General features: G+C 37.3%; 2 protein-coding genes across 5 annotated transcripts; both read left to right on the forward strand.

Moving 5' to 3' along the window:
- On the forward strand, positions 1-9,456 carry LOC122069570 (reticulon-like protein B8). Of its 4 annotated transcripts, XM_042633621.1 has the most exons (7): positions 48-156; positions 5,699-5,846; positions 5,976-6,171; positions 6,261-6,441; positions 6,526-6,667; positions 8,668-8,737; positions 9,067-9,456. In XM_042633621.1, exons 2-7 carry the CDS (start codon positions 5,757-5,759, stop codon positions 9,234-9,236), a joined length of 849 nt encoding a protein of 282 aa, XP_042489555.1. In that variant the 5' UTR covers positions 48-156; positions 5,699-5,756; the 3' UTR covers positions 9,237-9,456. The 4 variants fall into 4 exon arrangements, with proteins under 4 accessions (XP_042489556.1, XP_042489553.1, XP_042489555.1 ...); XM_042633622.1 differs by lacking the exon at positions 5,699-5,846 and having other exon boundaries at positions 1-156; XM_042633619.1 differs by lacking the exon at positions 5,699-5,846 and having other exon boundaries at positions 15-156; positions 5,983-6,171.
- A 2,827-nt stretch (positions 9,457-12,283) lies between these two features.
- Positions 12,284-19,320, forward strand: LOC122069569. The gene is made up of 2 exons (XM_042633618.1): positions 12,284-12,840; positions 16,101-19,320. Exons 1-2 carry the CDS (start codon positions 12,338-12,340, stop codon positions 18,184-18,186), a joined length of 2,589 nt encoding a protein of 862 aa, XP_042489552.1. The 5' UTR covers positions 12,284-12,337; the 3' UTR covers positions 18,187-19,320.
- Positions 19,321-19,676: the final 356 nt, after the last annotated feature.

The raw sequence follows: 19,676 nt of genomic DNA on the forward strand, positions 1-19,676 counted from the left end.
GTCTAGTGCCTATTGTCTTTCCTTCCCAATGAGAAAGTTCCATGCTGCAAGTGTGTGACCATAAATTCGAAGCAACCGCCTCTCTCTCTCTCTCTCTCTCTCTCTCTCTCTTCTCTGCTCTTGAATCTCTGATCAGAACCCTAATTTCTTCAAGTGGTTAGCATTTCCAATCTCTTCTTTAAAAATTTTTTAGTTTATTTAGTTCAAAAAACTTTGTTAGAGGAAGAAAGATTGCAGAATGATTATGGTTCTTATTCTTTGAATGATTGTGCTTATCCTTCTTAGTTCTTCAATTTAAGATTTTTTGTATTATAGATGTTTTTAGTTGTTGTGTTCTATCTGGGCTATCATATTTTTTTTTCTCTTTAGTTGGATTAAGTTTGTGATGGATGTAGTTTTAACTGTCGATGTTCTTCAGTGCTTCCATATTTTCCTGTTAACAGGGTTGCTGAATGGGGTAATTGAAGTATTTAAATTCATTGGGAGAATTTGATCATACTTTCCATTATTATTATTTTTTTTCTTTGTTTTATATTTTTGGCCAATGCTGTGTATGTAACTATGTGTGAATTTACTGTTTTATCAACTGATGAGGAACTTATTATTGTTTTGAGTTTTGGGGGCGGTTGGAGAAAAGGGTCTGGGGTTTTGGTCGTCCTACCATGTTATTACTTAAGCATATGGCATTAGGACTCCACTGTCCAACCCACTCAGTTCTTTTTGTATTGTTTGCTGTCCTTTCCTAGTGAATTGATATTGGATTGAAGTGTTAAGGTTTCATAAGCTATGGGGGTTCTATTATTTCGGGTCTTTAATGTTCTCAATTCTTTTGCTCAATTTACTTACTAGTACATTGATTTCTATAAGATTATTCTCATTCCCTCCTGCTCTTCCTCCATCAAACTCAATGTAGTAGTTTTGGGCGCATAGACCCTTCTTATCCAACAAGGGTGTCCTCTAAACCCATATATGTTTTTTTTTGAGGTACCTACTCTATGGAAAGGGGGGGGGGGGGAAGAGGTAACGGCCAGGAGGCTCGAACTCAAGAACTCCTTCTGAGCATGGGCTTATTGCACCACAGCTTCACCAACTGTGCTAGGCAGTTTTCGTTTCTCAAGAAAATGTTATTAGTAGCTTTTTCATCTTTTCTCGCATTTACAGTTTCTTGGCTGGTGTTCTGTGCCGTATTGTTCTTTCACACCCTTCTTTTGCGTATGGCAAATTATGTTTACTTACCCATAAAAAAAGGGCCAAATTATGTTTCAAAAAGATTAAATTGTGGCGCTTGTATCTCTTATACTGCTGAATTCTTAATTTGCAGTCAGTGCTATAAGTGGGTTTTTCTTCAATATTAACATTTTTTTCCTTATACCATGATTTATTTATTTATTTTTTTTTTCTTTCTTACTTTTGCTTGTCCTTTCTCTGTCCTTGCTTGGACCCATGTAGCCAACCCCATTAAGTTGGGATAAAGCTTTGTTGTTGTTTACTCTTCCCTATGAATGCTTACGGTGAGTATCTTTATGCAGCCTCATATCCATATTGACTGACTGATGACATGCTTATTGCAGATTTTTATGCTTGCTTTACTTAGATGGTCATCCTTTATAAGAATACACAATTTTCATGTAAATAATAAATAAATAAAAAATCTTTACACAACCCACATAGAAGGCCTTCCTATGTACTCCATCCAATTATGCCATGTGGAAGGGTGATGTGATAACTCTGACTGTTGGATAGATAAGGCATGGCCTGGATTGTCCATGTGCCAAATTTCAAATCCAAATTGTATCATAAACCCTTCCATGTATTGGAATTTTCATCCATCCATTGGTTTTCAACCACTTTTCAAAATGATTCTTTTTCCTACTGGATTTTTAAAGCTTTATTTTGCCACACGAGCAGGGGACCGGCCTTGTGCAAAAATAAAATAAAAAAGAATCCCAGATATTATGAACCATTGACAGAGAAATCTTAAACATTCTTTCATCAAGGAATTTGTCTCCCTAAACAGTTCACAATCACAGGGTCTGATGCAAGATTCGTGGATGTGGAGCTTTCTTGATAGGGTCTGTTAGAGATAAAATATAGTTATGGTTTTTATATGTATCATTATCCACTTTTTAGTTCATGGATGATGGTCCATGGTAACCTTCATTTCATTTCAATATCTTCAATTGTCTTAATAAAAGATTTGGATGGTTTCTTACAGGACCACGGGGTTTGTCCAGTAAAAATAGTCTCATTTCTGAGAGCTCTATCTTCTAAAAGGAAGTTGGTTTTTGTCTTGTTTTTAATAGTTAAATTAACTTTCTCAAGTTACAGAACATATGAGGAACATTCAGATTTTCAGAAATAAAAAAATGGTAAAGAGGAAGGATGTAAAATAACTTACTTTAAGCTGCACCAAACAGAACATTGGTTTTTCCATTAGAGATTGCTAGATGTGTTGTAGCACAACAGTCCATGCTATCCTCTTGTGGACATGTTAAGCATAATTCATGGCAGCTGTTGTTGAGTTTGTACCATTTGATGAACTGAGTAAGTATTTATTTTCCTGCAGTGAATATCTGTTCTTTGATTATGCTCTGTATTTTTCCCTAAAATCATGAAAAGCACAACATAGAAATTCTTGGATTAGAGTTGCATATGTACTTCCCCTTACTGATCTTGCTTCTTCAAGTTCATGGAAAATGGTTGACGGTTACATGTTTTTATGGGAAATTCCTGTGGGTGGAGTTAACTTCATGGCTGGGTTTGTTGGTGATAAAATATTCTTGGTCCTTCATATCCATGGACAGTGGTTGATTGTAACCTACAACTCATAGCCACTTTTTTTTTTTTTACTACTATTATTCAGTCAATCTAAGAGGCTATGAACTTTTATTATGTTTTCACAGCAACATATTGATTGGTTTTATTGCTTCCTTGGTGTGATAAGTTTTATTATTTAGATGTTGTGAGAAAATTCAAAGCTTTGTAGTGGATTCTTAACGTATTACATGCTTTGTGATCATCATCTCTTGAAAGTTCTCATTTTGGAATTACGAGATTCCTTTATTTATTTTTTTGCTAGGAACCTTTATTTCTTCATTTAAAAGAAAAACTTTAAAAAGGATTGTCAACAAAAAAGGCATTCAAGTGCCTTGTAGATTCTCATCCAGGACTTTTATTAATGAGCAGTGCTTGTTGCAATGTAACCCCTCTTTAGCCAATATCTTTGGCATGGGGGCTAATTTTGTCAAACTTGCCTTGTGTCTCATGCTCGTAACAAATAGCAGCTTGAACTTAGGCTCTCTTTGGTTGGATTTCTATTTCAATTTCAGATTGATTTCTTAAAATAAGTCACAAAATGGTTTTTCGGTCAAGAAATTGAATTTTTTTGGTTTCGTCAATTGAAAATATTTCAAGAATAAGAAACTCATTTTATGGTTCAATTTTAAGAATAGATTCTATCTATTTATGATAATAATAATAATTGCAATGTAGCTCCCTCTTTAGCCAATATCTTTGGCATGGCGGCTAATGTTGTCCAACTTGCCTTGTGTCTCATGCTCGTAACAAATAGCGGCTTGAACTTAGGCTCTCTTTGGTTGGATTTCTATTTCAATTTCAGATTGATTTATTAAAATAAGTGACCAAATAGTTTTTCTATCAAGAAATTGAAATTGTTTGGTTTCATCAATTGAAAATATTTCAAGAATAAAAAACTCATTTTATGGTTCAATTTTAAGAATAGATTCTATCTATTTATGATAATAATAATAATAATAATAACAATAATTATAATAGAAAATAAAATAGTATTAAAGTGATGATGATAAGAATATAAAATTTTTTATATTATTATTATCACCATGGAAAAGTCTAGGCACGCAGCTGGGCTACCCAGACTTGTGTCACTCTCTCTCCCCCACCCCATGGAAAAGACACCGATGCCCATGTGTGTCCCGCATTCCCATTGTTGGAGCCTCTAACTCTAGGAAAGCTAGCGTCGTGCCCAACCTCTACCCTATTATCATTTGTAATATGGAGAAAAGAACCCTGCTCGCTCGTGCAAGTATACACCTAGACTCACCAAGGTTGAACGACTGTGCTGCCGTTGCATGTCCAACCTCTACCCTATTATTATTTATATTGTGGAGAAAACATCCCTACCCGCTGGTGCTAGTATATGCCTAGACACGGAAAGGCTGAAAGACTATGCTGCCCCTGCGCTGAAGATGCTCGTGCGCGCCCTTTCATTGGCCACTCGCGCTGGCATATACCTGCGCTAGCGGGTAGCATTCTCTTACCATCAAGGTTTGAGGTCTCAATTTTGCCCAGGAAAAAACTGAGTTATGGAGAGTTCTCGGCAAAACCATGTAATTTTGGACAGGACAACCCGGAAAAACTTGAGGATGAGTTTTGGTGGCAATTTGGCCAAGTTAGCTCCTGGAACTTGTCATCTAGCCTATTTTAGGCCTTTTAAACATAGTGGAAACATTATATTTTTAAAATTAAACCCAAAATGGTACTTTGACTTAGGAAACTAGGTTGGTAGCCTATGGCGTAGGTCTACCTTAGGCTATTCCACACAATATCTAGTACGTTTAGGACACATAATTTAAGTACAAGTGTAAAACAACTTAAATAAGCATATAAGGAATTAAAAGACAACAAAAGGTGTCAATCTTCAATCTACAAGTATTGAAGTTGATAACCTCTACTTTAGAGGTGATATTTGGCAAGAAGAAGCACCAAAATACAAAGTCTTGTGAGATATTTCTTCACAATAAGGCGAGACAGGCGAGAAATCTCATCGAAATAGGGTTTAAAGCATCATGTGACTTGGTTGAGTCGAGTCAACACCGAGAAATGAACCGAAATCTTGGCCAGAAACAGAAATTTTGAGCAAGTTGTTTTCCAGTATCACCTATGCTCTCGAATCACCAAAGCCGAAAAATGAAACTTTAGCGAGATCTCGCCGAGACCTTGAACTATGCTTACCCTTATAATATAATAGTATTATTATTTCATGGGTGAGGCAGGGTTTCTTGGAATCGATTTCTTCCAAAATAGGTGAAATAGCCCCTTGGCTATTGAAATTGATTTCAATTTCACAGAAATAAGGTACAAATATCATACCAAACACCCCCTGAAATATTTCTTGAAATCATACCAAAGAGAGTTTTAACCCATCATATCGTTATGTTATTTCTGTATTTATTTTATTTATGATGGGAACACATTCTGTACATTTTAAGGAAAGAAAATAAATTGAACAAGTGGTTGATTATCATGAGGGAATGTTAATTTTTTCGTCATGTGCCTGATGTGAACTCTTTTATGTGGGCTTGAAACTGACTGGGCAGAACCAGTGTACACACTACTTGCAACCAGGTATTGAATGCAAAAACACCATACCCATTGTTTTGACTCCTTCCAGTTCCAGTTATGATAGTAGCAATATAGCATCAATCAGGTATATTTATCTCTATTCTTAGTAGTCAAATCTGTAGTAATTATCATCCACTGAGTGACTTTACCCTACCCTCCTAGTCAGTCATCAAATTCATACAATCATAGAATATTAATATTAATAGTCTCTTCATCGTCATCATTAGAATTGATCTACCCTTTTGTCCCATTTGCTCCTTCAATAGATTCACGGTATTGTGTTGAACTTCCATAATGGCACTGTCCCTATGTTCAGCTCTATCTTTAGACACTTTTGCGGATGATATCAAGTAGAATAATGGTCTAAAGATTACATGGATGTGACACCATCATGGAATATTGATTCTGTTTCTTGGTCGAGCTTGGAAGATGCATACAACAATATCAGACCAGACAGTCTTATGGTATTTATGCAGTTGGAAATTTCTGTGTGCTTTTGCATTTATCTAATAGTATCTACATGCATTCTATATGAGGAGTGTAATATTTGTTTGCTTCATATTCTTGTAATGACTTTCATTGCTTCCTTGAAGATAAAAGGGAAGATGCCTGAGGGGATTACGGCTGAGAAACTCTTGGACACCATAATGGACACATTTGCAGATAGTGTCCCAAAGCAGAAGTCAGTGTCATTTTTTGAGGAGGATAAATCAAATTCAGTCTCTTCTCAGATGAATAAACTTTTTGGACGGCAAAAAAGTATTCACAACATTTTGGGGGGTGGAAAGTGTAAGATGTTCGTTCTACTGTTTTCCCATTTTAGTTTCATTATCCATTTTGCACTCCCTGATCCTCTTCTTTTATCCTTGACTATGTAGCTGCTGATGTTTTGTTATGGAGGAACAAGAAGATATCCGGGAGTGTCTTGACTGGTGCAACAGCAGTCTGGGTGCTCTTTGAATGGCTTGATTACCATTTTCTTTCTTTGGTGCTCTTTGCGCTTGTTATTGGTATGATTGTTCAATTTGTATGGTCTAATGCTTCCGGTATATTGAACAGGTAATTTGAAACACAGTTTGTCATTTGCTCTTTTCCTTTCCCCGGTTTATATTGTTGTTGTTCTGAATCTTTCTGCTGCAACAGTTCCCCATCTAAAGTGCCCCGTTTTGTTGTGCCTGAGGAGATTTTTGTCAATATTGGTGCATCAATTGGTGCTGAAGTCAATCGTTTCTTGAGATTTCTTCAGGATGTTTCATGTGGAGGCAACTTGAAGCAATTCGCCATGGTATGCTTATATTTACTCGACACTGCTTAGTTGCTTTACATGCTCTGCCATCCACTCCATTTGCAGCTTTGAATAATGATTAGAAAAAGAAAAAGAAGAAAAGTGAACTAAACCTATGTTGAAAATTAGAAATGATGTGTAAATGTGCTAAAGTATTAGTATCAATCTTATGCATTTTTCCTGCCAGTTTCCCATGGAACAACATTTACCAATTTCTTGACCAATGAAATGAATAAAAGAAGAAAAAGAGTTTGATTTTCTGATGTTTCGTGGAGTATAATGAATATTGTCGAATTTGTCCTATTTTAGTTTTCTACACCCTTGTGCTTTCGTGGTTTCTCATGAATAAGGCATGAGAAACATCCTTTAGATCCACTTTTTTCATTTGAAGACTCAACTCAGCCTTATCCCAACTAAAATGAGGTCAGCTACATGGATCATATTTCTCCAATCAGCTCTATTCAAAGTCATACAAGATTCCATTCGTAAGATATACATGTCTTTCCTCACCACTTCTCCTATGGTCATTTTAGGCCTACCTCTAGCTCTTTTAACTCATTCCATTTGAAATGAATCACTTCTCTGTGTTGGAGCATCCAAAGGCCTCTGCTGCACATGTCCATGCCACCTTAGACAGGTTTCTCGCAACTTGTCATAAATAGGGGCAACATCCAGGTTTTCTCTAATTTGTTCATTTTTTATTTTATCTTTTTTTAGTTTTACCACTAATCCATTGCAAACATCTTCATTTTCAACCACATTAAGTTTATTCAAATTTTCTTTTTTCTGTGCAACATTCAGCCCCATACAGCATTTCTGGTCATTTAATAGTTTTATAAAATTTCTCTTTGAGTTTCAAAGGAATAAGTCGATCACACAACACTCTGTATGCATCCTTCTATTTCACCCACCTTATTCTAATTCTATGTATAATATCATCCTCTATTTCCCCTTATTCATGATTGAACCTAGGTATCTAAAGTTATCACTTTGTGGTAACTTCATATCATCAATTTTCACCACCTCACTTTCAATCCTATTGTTACTGAAGTTAGACATCATATACTCTGTTTTAGTTCTACTTATCTTAAGACCTTTTGACTCCAAAGTTGATCTTCATAATCCAACTTTGTATATATCCCAACATTTTTTTCATCTACTAAAACAATATCATCTACAAAAAGTATACAACAAGGGATCTGGTCTTGAGTGTCTCTAGTGAATTTATCCATGATTAGTGCAAATAAATACAGACTTAGAGTTGAACCTTGTTGTAATCCAATTTTTATTGGGAATTCACTGCACTAATCCCTCACAGTTGTTATGCTAGTTGCTACATCGTGATAAAAAAAAAAAATATATATATATATATATGTCTACATATTTACTCAAAACATTTTCCTTATTCTTTTCTAAAACTTGCCAATTAACTCTCTTGGAACTGTATCGTAAGCTTTTTCTAAATCAGTAAAGACCATATGAAGATCTTTCTTATATGCTCTAAATATTTCCATTAGTCTCCTAAGCAAATAAATATGTTCAGTAGTTGATCTTTGTGGCTTAAAACAAAATTGGTTAACCAAAATAATAGTTTCTTCTCTCAGGTGAGCTTCAATTAATTTCTCCCATAATTCCATAGAATGGATCATGATTTTAATTCCTCTATAATGATGTGTCATTTAATTGATTGTCTTTATGCTAATTCCACCAAAGAGAACCACACAGTAACGAAGTTTCCCTCAGTTACACTGAGCTGGTCAGTCTCTGTTCTTCAAATGCAACTGTAAATAGTATAATATCCTTTAAAAAATGTACTTAAAAGAAGTTCTTGTACTAATCAATAATTCTTGCAAATTTTTATTAATTGGCTCAGGTTCAAAATGCTGTTTTATTGTATTCCCATCTTATGAGTAATTGCAACCCTTTGCGTTATTTGTAGAGACCATTTTTACCTTCTAATATTCTTTCTGGAGTATAATTCTTTTTGACCTCCTTTACAGGTTGTGTTTGTTCTGTTTGTTGCTGCTATTATAGGAAGCTGGTGCAATTTTTTGACTGTTTCTTATGTCGGTGAGAGATCCTTCCTATACTGTCTTCTATTATTACCAGGACAAGTTTCTAGTTCCTACTGGATAGACTTGTATGCATGATAAAAACCAGTGGTGCTGCTGTCACTTTGGTGCTGAATCTAGCAGTGCATGTCTAGCCACTGTGGATGGGTTCAGTGATATCTCCCAGCCCAAAATTGATGCAATTAACTCATAAATGTTAAATTAGATGTGAAATAATTTCCAGTCATCCAATTGAGTTGATTTTGGCAATCAGTGAGTTCTATGTTTTTTTCCCCCTTTATCCATAAGGCTTGATCAATGGAAAACCATGTGATTTGGCTGGTTCAGGATTTGTTGCTGCTCATACTTTGCCGGTCCTGTATGAAAGGTATGAAGACCAAGTGGACAACTTCCTTTATAATGTGTTTGGACAGCTTCAGAACCAGTACCGTAAGATTGATACTGGCGTACTCAGCAAAATTCCGAAGGGAAGCCTCAAGGGAAAGAAGTTCGAATGACTGAAAAGTTCTTATCCCAAACCCAGTTGAACAAAAGTCGATTTAAACTTGATTCTAGTAAGAAACTTCTCTTGGGAATTTTATTGTCTACAACCATAGCTCAAAGATAGATTTTAGGAGTTGTGAATGCTACATTGTAAAAAAAACAAATCATTTATATATTACAATGGATGGGGCATGAATTGGAAGATGGGATCAACCTATGCCTTTTTATTTTGAAGATTGACGCATTCATCAACACATAGAAAGGAGTGGATCTCTTAAGTTATGGCTGAAACATCTGAAATTGGTGAGCAGAATCTTAAAACCAAATGGTCAATGGAACCTCTATGCTTGAAAGTTGAACTGGTTACCTTTTGTAAAGACATGATTATGAAGCTGCATTATATCGACTTTTTCCCGTGTTTCATATGTTTAGGATCTACCACTACTGAGAAAGGAAACAACAAATGTTTTCTGGTAACTATACTGTTGGTTAGCACTGCTCGGGAAGGAAGGGCTGGTGGTACATCCTCATGTATGTTCATGGACAGCTGCTGCTATTCCCTCAATCTAGATTTTTTAATTTTTTTGTTTTACCAGTTGGAGAACTTCATGTGGATTAAAATGTGACATGTGAGTAAGTGCTTACAACTCCACCAAACTTGAGCCTCATCTTAGGTACCAGGTGCCATATTTAGGGATAGATACAGGAGTCAAAACGCCTTTCCAATGCGGCCCAGAAAGTGCGAGCTAGGGCTCTTGATATTTGTGGAGGGCCTCGACTTCCCACCCCAAGCAAGGAGGGAGAGTTTGAAGAAGAGGATGATCCCATAGTAGGGATAATTATCATAACAGACAGTGATGACATGGATCACTATCCCATAGGGATTATTGTGAAGAAACCTGTCAGTTTAATGGAGACTAGAAGATGAAAAGACTATAAGGGCAAGGCCCTAGTAGTAGAACAATCAAGGACTAATGAGGCTGGAACAAGTGGCTTGAAAAAAGAACCAGAGAATCCAGTTTTGGCTCAGCTCAAGAAGGCCCAGGCCAATATCTCAACTTGGGGATTATTGATGGCCTCCCCTTTACATTATGAAAGCCCTTCGGAGGAACCAATTGTATAAAAAAAGGAAAAATCTTATTGTAACTAAGGATGGTTATAACAAGATTATAAGTGTATCTTTTTTTTTTTCTTTCTTTCTTTCTTTCTTTCTTTCTTTTTTTTTTTTTTTTTTTTTTTTTTTTAGTATAGCATATTTGGGAGAAATAACCCTATGCGTCTGCATTCTCTATGTCTAGACACAGCTGGTGTAAAAAGACCCAGCTGCTCTCATGTGCACTGGTATTTTCATGCTTGTCTAGCTGTATTTGGGCATAGGGGTGTGGATGGGAAGAGTATTTTTTTCCCTCATTATATATTTTTTAATAAAAATAAATCTTGTTATTTGAAATAAAAATTAAATTATTGTTTTAAATACTCTATTGTATAACTTTTAGGAATAAAACAAAAAGGAATAAGAAATTTCTGCTGCCTTCTTATTTCCCTCCATACAAACTTGGGAGCCATTTGGTAGAAAGATCTTCCCCAAGGTTCAATCGGATGAAGATGCCACCAGGCTTAACATCAATAAAGTTGATGGGATTGTGAGGATCAAATTTTGATATAACATCTTGGCATAAAGTTGCAATCCTCTTCTAATCACCTCTAACTCGAGCCAAACCATTAACAGAAAAACCCTCCTCTCACATCCAGCTCTGTTACACTCTCTTGTATCCATCAGTATGAAGGGCCACGCATACCCATGGTTACAAGTATTAGTATCGTATCGACTGTATTGTATTAGTATTGATTGATATTAATACCAATACTCAATCAATCCAGATCGGTTGTCTTATCATTTTAGTGGTAAAACAGTAGGAAATAATTATTCTTTTTTTTTTTTTTTCTCTTTTGTTTTTTATTAAAACAAGGGCAAAAATGATCGATACACACCGATCCTTACCAATATCGATCCGTATCATATAAGTATCAACCAAGACCACTACCAATATTGATATCGATGACTAAATCCTTGCTTGAAAAGGAGGTTGCTGGACTTGGATCCTCTGTGGTGCAATAGGGCATTTGGCGAGCATCCAAAGCCCAAAAATGCCTTGGGTTGCGTGTGACTGTCTTAGGCTCCATGCTTGAGTATTTCTGGCCGTTATATGTGTGCCAGACACCTTGCTACGCCACAAAGGAATTCAATCCGAGGTTGCCACTTCATCAATCTAATTGATGAACTCAACTAGGGGTTGATCACCAAGGCATCAAAATCTCTATACTTTTAGACTTATCATCCACTTTGACTTGGATACTAGAAAACCTTCCCTGAATATCAGCAAAAATACAGTAGGAGGAATTAAATGGGAGAAGGCCATATTGATCATCTGAGAGCAGTGATCTACCCAGATATTCTTTCACATCCACTGAACTTATTCCACACAAACAAGAGTTCAGACCGATAATAATTCTAATAACTAATAACTAAATCCATGGTTCCACCAGCATTGGATGCCCATACGAAGTTTCAAACTAAGCAACTCCTATCCATGATAAAGACAGCCACAAACCCCACATTGAAAGCTAAATGAAACCACAATTTCCAAAAGCATACTCCAACTGACTTCAAAGGTCAAGCCTCTCTCTTCCATAGTGGAGCCACGCGCTTCCATGGTCCTTAATTATTTCCACCGCCGTCGGTGGAAACTATCATCTCCACGTGTAAAAATTCAGACTCAGGAACTTTCGTGCTACCTCGCTACAATCAAAATTATTGGAACAAAAATGAAGAAAAGTAAAACAAATTCACGTAAGACAGATATATTTAATGAGGTTTACACACGAGTCAAGTCAACACTAGCTCCAATGGGAAACCGTGGGCTGCTATCATTGAAGTCTCCAAATATGATCCAGGAAAGAAGGTATACTACAATTTCGTGGAAGGTTGGTTGAATCAACTCAAAACTTCCTATTCAAAACCAATTTATTGAATCAAGGGAGTTCATTATTGAAGGAAAAGAGCACTTTGAGGCTTAGCATCGTACATATATCTTCTCTGCAACTACTGCAAGCTATGGCAGCACTAGATGGGGTTTGCTCCACCTCCACCTACACCTTCACAACTGGTTTTAATAGCTATGATGTGTTCCTCAACTTCAGGGGAGAAGATACTCGTAATAACTTCATTGCCTTCCTTAACTTAGTTTTAAAAGATAGAGGAATCAATGTCTTCATTGATAGTGAAAAATTGTGGACTGGAGAAGCCATTGGCCCAGCTTGCCTTAGGGCGATCGCGAAATCAAAAATCTTGATCCCCGTCTTCTCTAAAGGTTACGCGAATAGCAAATGGTGCCTGCTTGAACTTGCTCACATACATCAATGCCACATATCTAACCATCAAATGGTCTTGCCCATATTCTTTGACGTTGAGCCATGGCATGTTCGAAATCAGATTGGAAGTTTTGGAGAAGCATTTCGAGAACATGAGAAGAATTTCGAGCCCCATATTGTTGAGAGTTGGAGAGAAGCTTTGAGAGTGATAGGGAATTTGAAAGGAGAAGTTATTGACAAAAACAAGTAAGTCTCAATCCCACAAACTTCTTCTGAAGGTATATTAGTCTCATTTTTGTATTTCTTAAATTTAATGGATTATGTATTTACTTCTTTTCATTAGCTCATTCCCACTCTTGACTCCCCTATCTCCTCTCCCACCGACCCTGAGCTCTCTCATCCCCCGATTCTTTGTATACTCCCTCCTCCCTCCTCCCTCCTCCCTCCTCCCTCCTCCCTCCCTGATTCTTTTGGTACACTCTCTCCTTTCCTTGATTCTCTTCCTGCTCGCCCGATTCTCCCCCCCTCCCCTCGGTTCTCTCTCTGCTCTCTCTACCCAATCGCCTGAAGCTTGCTCTTTCTACCCAACCTCCCAAACCAGCAGCTCCCACCCATACCTCATCACCAGTATTCTTTTACCTCTCAGCTAGAGAGTATCTCGCACCTCTCCAGCCCAGCAGCCTGACATAGTGGCAACAGCTAGAGGTGGTCTTACCTAAGTGTGTCAATTTCAAGCCGAAACCGAGCTCAATTAATTGGACCGAACCAAACCAAATAAATTTGGTTCATATTTGGTCTGAGTATAAGTATTACTATTTGGTTCAGTTCGGTTTTGGTTTAGGATGTTAAAACCGTTGGTTTGGAACCGAAACAGAACCAAATTACTCTTAAAAGTTTAAACCATAATAAAACCCTACTATCGCTAAGACATAGGAGGGATTTTTGATATTCCCTTTTGAGGCTGGGCGCATTGGACATGTTATTATGCTTTTTTTTTATTCTAGCTTAAATCTTACTTGAGAATGACATTTACAATTTTATTCTGTAAGTCGTAAACTAATACTTGTTTTGACTATGCTATGGTCAGATTTTGATAGGTTTTATTATTTTTAATAGGTGATTTTGAATGATTATCTGAAGAGACTTTATGATTGATGAAATGTGTAAGACAAAAATTAGATAACCGAATCGATAACTTAAGTCCATTATGGCCTTTGGTTCATCACAGTCATGGTTCAAAAGTGGAACCGTTTTTCATAACAGAATTAAAACCGAGGTACGGAATCGAATTAAAACTGAATATCAGAACCGAATTAGAATTGAAATCGAATCGAACTGAACCAAATTGAATCGGTTTGAGTATCTAAATATGGAATCGAATTGATTCTTGGTTCGATTATGATCTACCATATCGTCATTTAGAACCGAATCGAAACCAAACTTATTGACACCCTTAGAACTCTTACCCATACCCCATCTACATACCAACCTAGCAGCACCAACTCTCAACCCGCACACCATCTACCCATACACATCCATATACCCATCCCTAGCCCTATCGGATGTAGATCCTCTACAATTTTTAATTGGGGAATTTACAGTGTCACCCTTTAGAAAATGCCACTATTAGAGAGACAATCCTTACATAATACCAAATTACGCTCGCACCCTTTACCGTTTGTCTCTGTAACGAAATACACATTAAATGCTGATACCAGTTGATGTATATATATATATATATATTTTTTTTTTTTTTTTGTTTCTATATACCAAAATACCCTTCTAAAACAGTGGAGTGTCTAATATACCTTAACCCCCTGACCCCAAATCGAAAAAGACCTTCATTCAATAACATAGACCACAAAAATGAGTAATAAGGCAGAATCGATCCATTCCAATCCAATCATCTTCCAAACCCAAATGGGAGCATTTGTCAGGTTCCAATTTCTGTCTCTTCTCTCTCCGGTCTCCACTAATTTTGGTTTTCTTCTGCAATTCCTTCTCTTTCTTATTTTTTTTTTTGCTTTGTGAACTCAAAACCCAGGATTCCCCCTCTGAGATCTTTCTTTCTACTACTCTTCATAATCAAATTTGGGGAAATTGGGTTCTTCATCTCATTGATTGAGACAGAAAACAGGGGGAAGAAAGAGAAGAAGGAAGAGATTGCTTACAAACTAAAGCAACCCAATAAAACCAAAATCTATGACTCAGGTAAGAATCATTTTGAGAAACAAAGAAAGAGGTTATGAGTGATGAAGATTGTCGACGAAAGTGTAAAAAGAAACTCATTCAGTTCTTCGTGAAGTTATGTAGGATGGTCTCTCTGATAGTGGCATTCTATAGGCAGTGGCGCTATAAATTTTCCTTCTTAATTTTTAATCGGCCGCACTGCACACTTGTCGGAGGCCACATAGACGGTGAGGATGAGGAGAGAACGGTTTTGCAAAACCATGAGCCGATTCCGGTTTTGACCTGAACCCCACTCTTGCGTTTACGGATCCCCCGATCCTCTTTCCCCCTTCAGAGCTGAAATTGAAATGAGAAAGAAGGAGACCTAGGTCTCCTTCGTGAAATTTGCGTGCGACCTATCGTTGACGGTGACGTGTCCGGGGCAGTTGCTGTCACCGGCGGTCACTTCTACAGCAGGTTCGATTGTCTCTTCTCTCTTGATCCAAACGTGAATTCAAATTTAAAGACTGAAAATATTAGTGGTTTAGCTTAATTAGTTCTATTTTAAAGATTCATCCTGTGTTAATGTGGGATGAGCACTCATTTGTTTTATGATTAAACCAGAACCTTCTCTCTCTCTCTCTCTCTCTTAATTAAGGGTCGGTGAAAACATAAACTTATGGGCTTTTTGCGCGCATAGCTCATCAATTTCACTAGGAAATTATTTTTTAACCGACATCTTATTTTAGCCACCCAATCGTATTTGCATGGGTCCTTCTCTTTGTCTATTACCTTTTTTCTTTTCTTTGTATCATGCTTTATATCGTTCTTTTGCTAGAGTGTTGCATTCAAATGCAATGAGATCCATGTAATTGACCCTATTTGGTTGGAAAAAGATTGAATTGTTATTGTTGTTGTTTTATCGTTCTTGTGCCAGAGCGTCCCACTTAAGCAATGTGCTTGTCGACATTTGAATACGATGGGATCCATGTAACCGACCCCTTTTAGTTGGGAAAAGGCTTTGTTATTGTTGTACATCTAATAAACTAGTAACTTAGGTTGTCATGGTGCCCTTTTTCTGCTAAAATGTTATTTGCATTTAAGTTATAATTGTAGACATATATGACCTAAATCAAAACCCGTCATAACCTGTTTCATCTATAAGGATCGATGCATATTTACAATATTTTCTCATACTAAATCTCATTAGTGTTTATTTCTGAATGTTTTCCATTCCATCAGAAACTTAAAATTTATATGTTCTTTTTTATTTTCCTAGAGAAGTTTATCTCAGTAGTTATTGTTGTAATTTTCCTTTTGATATAAAATTATTGTAGGGATCAAGCAAAGATAGTTGAATTAATTGTCAAAAGGGCTTTGGATGAACTGATCAGTTGCACGCACTTGGCTGAGTGTAAATACCCTATTGGAATAGATTCTCGTATCGAAGATCTATTATCTTTATTAAATAATAATTCCAATGATGTTCAGTTCGTGGGAATCTGTGGTGTTAGTGGCATTGGGAAGACAACCATTGCAAAAGTTGTTTATAATCGCATCCTTTCGACCTTCAATAGACATAGTTTTCTTTCAGATATAAAAGAACAAGCAAAGCAATGCATGGGTCTTGCATATTTGCAGAAGCGACTTCTTAAAGATATCTTCAAAACAGACTTTGACATAGGTCATTATCATAGAGGAACGAAATTAATAGAACAAAGACTCTGCGAAGAAAATGTTCTTCTTGTTCTTGATGATGTGGATAGTAAAGAACAGATAGATGCTTTGGCTGGTGAACTTCATTGGTTTGGTCAAGGAAGTCGGGTCATAATAACAACCAGAGATAAACATATCTTGAATATGGCTAAAATTGATAAAGATAAAATCTATTGTCCTCAAGAGATGGACCATGAGAAATCTCTCCAACTATTTAGTTTGCATGCCTTTTCAATGGATGAACCTCCTCAAGATTACATGCAACTTTCACATGATGTGGTGTGTTATTTGGGAGGGTTACCTTCAACTTTGAAGGTGTTGGGGTCTTATCTATCGGACATAAGTAGCAAAGAAGAATGGAAAAGTACATTGCGAAAATTAAAAGCAGGTAAAACTTCTGTCTCCAGTATTGCATCTTTACGCACACAAAGAAAGAACACTTGTCCTATGAAATACAATCCCCTTGGTTGGCGCCCATCAGTTCATGGAACCATTGAAATCAGCACCACTGTTACTAGAGTATCGAAAGTCCTTGGAGGATGTCTGGATCTAAATGGCTTCACAGCTACTATTAGAGTTGGTAAGCGGTTCACAACAACAAAGAATCAAGCTGCAAACTTCACTGGAGGAAATCTGAATCCAAATGGCTCCACAGCTACTGAAAGATTTGGTAGATTTGGTGAGCCGTTCAGAATGCAAGAGATGCGAGCTGCAACAAAGAATTTTGATAAATCATTGATGATCGGATGTGGTGGCTTTGGCACAGTTTACAAAGGTGTACTAAATGATGGCACTCCAGCAGCATTCAAGCGTCACAATACAATATCTTCTCAAGGCAGGGAAGAATTTGAGAGAGAGATTGAGATGCTCTCAAAGCTCAGGCATATAAATGTGGTTTCCATGATTGGGTTCTGCAAGGAAAAGGATGAGATGATTTTGGCTTATGAGTATATGGCAAATGGGGCGCTCAGGAAGCATCTCTTGGACAGTGACCTCCCACCATTGACATGGAAGCAGAGATTAGAGATTTGCATAGGTGCTGCACGAGGACTCCACTACCTCCACACATGGTCAGAGATTGGTATAATCCACTTGGATGTTAAGACAACCAACATACTATTGGATGAGAACTTCGTAGCAAAGATTGCTGATTTTGGGTTGTCAAGAACAGGTTCTGCATTTGATGATACTCATGATACTTATTATGTAAGAGGAACTTATGGATTTATCGCTCCAGAATACGCGATGCATGGGCAATTCAATAAAAAGTGCGATGTTTACTCTTTTGGTGTAGTACTTATTGAGGTTGCTTGCGGTGGATTCTTTCGAGAACATCGGTTCAACCTTATAGAATCAGTACCGCTCCTGAGATCACTTGAAACCGTTGTGGACCGACGGCTTGAAGGGAATTACTCTCCAAAATCATTGAAGAAATTTGGGAAGATCACAAAGAAATGCATTGCTGAGGAGAGTAAGAACCGACCCACAATGGGGGAAGTGTTGCAGGATTTGGAGTATGCCTTGCAGTTGCATGAAGCTTGGTTAGCAAGTGATGGGGAAGAATCCACCAGCTCCTCATCATCTGTTAGTACAATTGAGTCCAATGATGATACAGGTGGGGAAGAAGAATATTCCACATGCTCCTCATTGGTTGGTGCAGTTGGGTGTGATGATTTCTCTGATCTGGTTAATCCTCAAGGTCGGTGAGAACAGGAAATAATTTTCTAAAAAATTTCTTCTACTCAAAAAGCCCATGGCAACTTCTGAAGTTTTTTCTTGTAATGTAAATATGATATATATTAGGCTAATGAGATTTGAGAGAGACAACTATGAAGAAGCTCTTAATAACGTCCAATATTGTGGTTAATGGAGGTTTTTATTTATTTGGGTACTAATTCTATTTCTGTTGCAGAAATGTTTCTTGATTTTTGCTCATTCTATTGGCTTGGGCTGTACATATGTTAATCTCTGAAAGAAACCTACCAAATTCTTAATGCAGTTGAGAAGAGCCTTTTGAGACAGTAGGTTTTTATTAGGTAGAGAGCAGACCACTGTGAAAGTCAGAAGCATTAACTAACAAATGCCCATATTGATAATTATAATCTCATTCCATCCCATATAAATGAACTCTTTGCTCTGTCTCTCTCTGTCTCTCTCTGTCTCTCTTTGTCTCTCTCTCTCTCTCTCTCTCTCTCTCTGATGCTATGGCATCCAAAATAGTCTTCCCTACCATACAATTCTTCATTTTCTCTTGCAACATATTATTTGTGGCGTCCTGCCATCTGCTAGATAATGACCAGAGTACAGTGCCTGATGAAGATGGTAATGGCTTTATGGTTCCCCTTCCTCCCACATTTCCTTCCCCACTTGAATCCATCCCCTCCCAAGCCAAGCCTCTACTCCCCATACCCCCATCTCTCCAAGTACCCTTCCTACCCCCTAACAAGAACTCAAACCCAACTCTAAGCTCAATCAATGACCCAAGCCCAAGTCCAAACCAAAACACATTTTGGTCTCCCACAACTATAACACCTACAGTCTTCCCCTTACCTACAATTTCAACCATTCCAACATTCCCTCCTTTCCTTCCTACTGGGGTTCAGAGTTTAGGATCTGGCTCATTGATAGGTGAGGTACATGAGATGCCATGAAATTTGCAGCTTGTGGTAAGGTTTGTTCCTGTGATGATGCTTCTTGTCAAGTGCCTTTTACCAGTTAGATGTTCTTATCTTTTGTAGCTATGAATCTGGCAAGATATATGATAGAGTCAGATCTGCCAAGGATTTTGTTATTGTAACTAAGGTGTCAAATCAATGAAATTAAATATTGCCATCCTTATCAGTTATCTTCTTTTTTCACTTTCATGGTTCTTTGTTGGATTTATGGGCTAAATTAATTATTCGGGTTAATTAAATGGGTGAGAGTCAAATTGCATGAATCGGTTCGGTCCACTCTCAAGCTTAGGGATATGCTGGCTCAACCCATTGTGGTTTAGGGTTTTGAGTGCAGGACAGTATTATAAATACTAGGTTTTGGGTCCCTACAACCATTTATTCACTCTTCCCCACTTTACCACTAAAGTGAGAGAACCAAGGAGGTTTAAGGGGTTGTAGAAGATCCATAGCCAAGCCAATAGAGCGAAAGTGGGAGTAACCAACATCAATCATCTTTAGCATACTAGGTGAAAGGTACAAATC

The sequence above is a fragment of the Macadamia integrifolia genome, unplaced genomic scaffold (genome assembly GCF_013358625.1).
Source record: "Macadamia integrifolia cultivar HAES 741 unplaced genomic scaffold, SCU_Mint_v3 scaffold652, whole genome shotgun sequence".
Classification (NCBI taxonomy): Eukaryota; Viridiplantae; Streptophyta; class Magnoliopsida; order Proteales; family Proteaceae; genus Macadamia; species Macadamia integrifolia.

What these genes read in the sequence shown, in the direction of transcription:
- LOC122069569 (XM_042633618.1), top strand. Translation starts at nt 12,338, where the DNA reads ATGGCAGCACTAGATGGGGTTTGCTCCACCTCCACCTACACCTTCACA. An exon ending in GAAGTTATTGACAAAAACAA is followed by an intron (nt 12,841 to 16,100) that starts GTAAGTCTCAAT and finishes AAATTATTGTAG; the next exon opens with GGATCAAGCAAAGATAGTTG.
- LOC122069570 (XM_042633619.1), top strand. Translation starts at nt 42, where the DNA reads ATGCTGCAAGTGTGTGACCATAAATTCGAAGCAACCGCCTCTCTCTCT. An exon ending in GCTTCCGGTATATTGAACAG is followed by an intron (nt 6,442 to 6,525) that starts GTAATTTGAAAC and finishes CTGCTGCAACAG; the next exon opens with TTCCCCATCTAAAGTGCCCC. An exon ending in TTTGACTGTTTCTTATGTCG is followed by an intron (nt 8,738 to 9,066) that starts GTGAGAGATCCT and finishes TGGCTGGTTCAG; the next exon opens with GATTTGTTGCTGCTCATACT.